The sequence below is a fragment of the Bison bison genome, unplaced genomic scaffold (assembly GCF_000754665.1).
Source record: "Bison bison bison isolate TAMUID 2011002044 unplaced genomic scaffold, Bison_UMD1.0 scf7180017864105, whole genome shotgun sequence".
NCBI classification, from domain to species: Eukaryota; Metazoa; Chordata; class Mammalia; order Artiodactyla; family Bovidae; genus Bison; species Bison bison.
The window spans coordinates 287515-291198 of NW_011494677.1; the positions used below are offsets into that span (position 1 = coordinate 287515).

A 3684-nucleotide genomic window follows, 5' to 3' on the forward strand; every position below is an offset into this window, starting at 1 on the left:
GACCTGGGGAGTTCCTCTTTCAGTATCCTATCATTTTGCCTTTTCATACTGTTCATGGGGTTCTCAAGGCAAGAATACTGAAGTGGTTTGCCATTCCCTTCTCCAGTGGACCACATTCTGTCAGACCTCTCCACCATGACCCGCCCGTCTTGGGTTGCCCCATGGGCATGGCTTGGTTTCATTGAGTTAGACAAGGCTGTGGTCCTCGTGTGATTAGATTGACTAGTTTTCTGTGAGTATGGTTTCAGTGTGTTTGCCCTCTGATGCCCTCTTGCAATGCCTACCGTCTTACTTGGGTTTCTCTTACCTTGGGCGTGGGGTATCTCTTCACGGCTGCTCCAGCAAAGCACAGCCATTGCTCCTTACCCTGGACGAGGGGTATCTCCTCACCGCCGCCCTTCCTGACCTTCAATGTGGGATAGCTCCTCTAGGCCCTCAGACCCTTTAAATGATGCCTGACACAGTAAGTGGTTGATAAATGCCAGCTGTTATTACCGGAAGTGTAATCACTATTATAAGTGGGTGACACCAGGAAGATTTCCAGTTTATCAGAGACTTCAAGGCAGCAGCATTTCCCACCGTGTAACATGCACCTGAATCCCCTGAAGATCTTATTTAAAAAGCAGATTCTGATTCTTTCTAAACTTTTTATTTTATATTGGAGTATGTTGTGTTAGTTTTGGTGTACAGCAAAGTGATTCAGTTACGCCTAGACACGTATCTATTCTTTTTCAAATTCTTTTCCAGCAGTACTCCTGTCATTCTAAAAAGCTCTAGCTAATGCCATTGTTGCTGGTCTACAGATCAAATTTTGAGGAGCAAGGACTGAAGAGCTGAAAGAAATAGCTTTGGCCTTGAACCAGAAGTTAAAAATAAGTGGGGGCAGGGACCCAGAAAGCCTAGAAAAGCCAATGGCAAGTCAAATATAGTAACTGGAAGCCTAACACTTAGCTGTTCTGAACAGTTAGTACCCTATAGATTCTTGCCCTATGAAAAGAGTTAACATAATCTAAGCAGACTGTTGAGCCCTTAAAAAAACAAAAATGGTGAGGGAAGGATATGCAAGAAGCATAAGAGAGAGACCAGGAGAATAACTGTAGACCGAGTCATCTTTTCTCTCAGTAGTTACTGGAAATCTCTCAAAATGTCTCTAGCCTTTGCTTTATTCACTTTATGTACTTGTTTAGTGCTGGCCTCTGATAGTGTCAGAGAATTGATTAGTGTCATCCAGAATTTCAAAGTACCTAGAATATGTTCCTAAACTCCTAACCCTCCAGATTCTTCTGATTCTTATTAAGTAAGGTAGCAAAAGAGTAGATTTGGCAATTCTAGCAAAATTAGTTTAAATTTATGTGAACTGGTAGCCACATTAAAAAAAAGTTTTTCTCTAATTTTTAAACAGATGGAACTAACATATAAAAATGTACTTTAATGTCTTAGCTGTATATATAAAATATCATTTTAACATGTCATATTTTAATAATTATTATACGTATTTTACACTCTTTGAAATCTTCTAGAAACAGCATGTGCTGCTAAGTTGCTTCAGTCGTGTCCGACTCTGTGCGACCCCACAGACGGCAACCTACCAGACTCCCCCGTCCCTGGGATTCTCCAGGCAAGAACACTGGAGTGGGTTGCCATTTCTTTCTCCAATGCATGAAAGTGAAAAGTGAAAGTGAAGTCGCTTAGTCGTGTCCGACCCTCAGCAACCCCATGGACTGCAGCCTTCCAGGCTCTTCTGTCCATGGGATTTTCCAGGCAAGAGTACTGGAGTGGGGTGCCATTTCCTTCTCTGAGAAACAGCGTATACCTGATGATAATTTCTTCCACAGTGCAGTTATTAAAGTAAAATGCAATCTTCCCAGAACAACAACAAAAAAAGGTATGCTTCATGGGAAAACATTTTACATTGCTTCTGTTCTGTTTTGTTTTAATTCAATTATCAATTAAAATTAAGTAAAATGCAAAATGGGGTTACCCAGGTGGCTAGAGGTAAAGAACCTACCTGCCAATGCAGGAGACCTTAAGAGAAGCAAGTTTGATCCCTGGCTTGGGAAGATCTCCTGGAGAAGGAAATGGCAACCTACTCCAGTATTCTTGCCTGGAGAATCCCATGGACAGAGGGGCCTGGTGTCATAAAGAGCCGGAGAGGACTGTAGCGACTTAGCATGCAAGCATGCAGAAAGCGTAAAATGCAGCCGGTCACACCCCTCAGGTGTTCAGTAGCCTCTGCAGCTGGAGCCCACAGTACGGGACAGGACCCTGGAGCCTACACACGTTTACCACGGGACACATCTAGTGAGAAGGGAGGAGCCTGGGCCGGGGCCTGCACTGCTCTTACCTTTTAGCAGCTGTTCCTTGAATCACCTCATGTACAAAAACCCCAGAAGCCACGTCAGGGAATTCTGGATCTTGCCTTTTCATTTCTTGAAGCAGACTAGGAAGAGAGACAAGAGTTTCCCCAGGAGGTTAGGAAGCACAGTGAACTAGCTCTGGCCCACCCCTAGCTCTCAGCGGGGACTCTCTGCTCTGCCCAAGGCTCACACCCAGGGGACAAGGACACCATCTAGCTGGTCACAGGGCCACAGTCATTCTTCCCCTGATTCTCGGTGCCAAAGCCTAGAACCACTGGACGTTATAAAGTGTGGCCCTAGTGTGACTTCCCTGACTGTCCAGTGGTTAAGACTCTGAATTTCCACTGCAAGGGGGACAGGTTCAATCCCTGGTCAGGGAACAAAGATCCCATGTGCCACGTGGTGCAGCCAAAAGGAAAGTAAATTAAAAAAATACAGCCACAAGTGAAAGAGTCCCATGGAAAGTACAGTGCGTTGGTGCCGGCAGACGCGGTCACCGACTCCATGACAAGTGGTAGGTGATTCATCCGCTGCTGACCACATCCTCTACCTTCCCCGTTCAGACTCTCTATCTGTAACTTTTGCTTCTGAAATACAACCCAGACATAGTCAAGCCTGTGCTTACTTCACTGTGAGGGGTAGCATGCGCAGACCCAGATATTTCTTCTGTGAGAGAGCCTTTCCTGGAAAGGAAAATTATAATGTGTTACTGACAACAAGACCTCTCTCCTTTTGGCAGAGCTTAAAAGACCCGGAGTCACAGAATATTCCTTCCAATTATAACTGCCCTCTCAGGCTGTCAGCCAAGACAAACGTGCTTCAGAGAACCTTCGTCATTAGCGCAGGCTCACCGCCCCACCTCCAGCCCCAGGCTTTCCTTTCCACAGCAATTCAATCCGAATATTTCTGGGTACACCTCATGCCAGGCCTTGTGCCTGGCCCCCAGTATTGCTGCCTGGCCCCCCTGTGATCGGAGTCGGGTCTAACATGAAACATGACTCTCTCTTCTGCAGTACTCAAAGGAGTGTCTCCACCACAGGTAAGGCCTTTGAGGGCTCCTGAAAAGCACTGGAGGGGAAGAAAAAGGTGAAAAGTGAAAGTGTTAGTTGCTCAGTTCAGTTCAGTCGCTCAGTCGTGTCCGACTCTTTGTAACCCCATGAATCACAGCACGCCAGGCCTCCCTGTCCATCACCAACTCCCAGAGTTCACCCAAACTCATGTCCATAGAATTGGTGATGCCATCCAGCCATCTCATCCTCTGTCGTCCCCTTCTCCTCCTGCCCCCAATCCCTCCCAGCATCAGAGTCTTTTCCAATGAGTCAAGTCT

General features: G+C 46.1%; 1 protein-coding gene across 1 annotated transcript in view; it reads right to left on the bottom strand.

Moving 5' to 3' along the window:
• Window positions 1-3684, bottom strand: part of HTRA4 (HtrA serine peptidase 4) — a 15061-nt gene that overhangs the window by 4915 nt on the left and 6462 nt on the right. Inside the window, exons 6-7 of the mRNA XM_010838756.1 lie at window positions 2983-3040; window positions 2345-2440 (exon numbers count right to left, since the gene is read on the bottom strand). Of these exons, the coding sequence (XP_010837058.1) occupies window positions 2345-2440; window positions 2983-3040 (154 nt within the window). The remainder of the gene's footprint in view (window positions 1-2344; window positions 2441-2982; window positions 3041-3684) is intronic.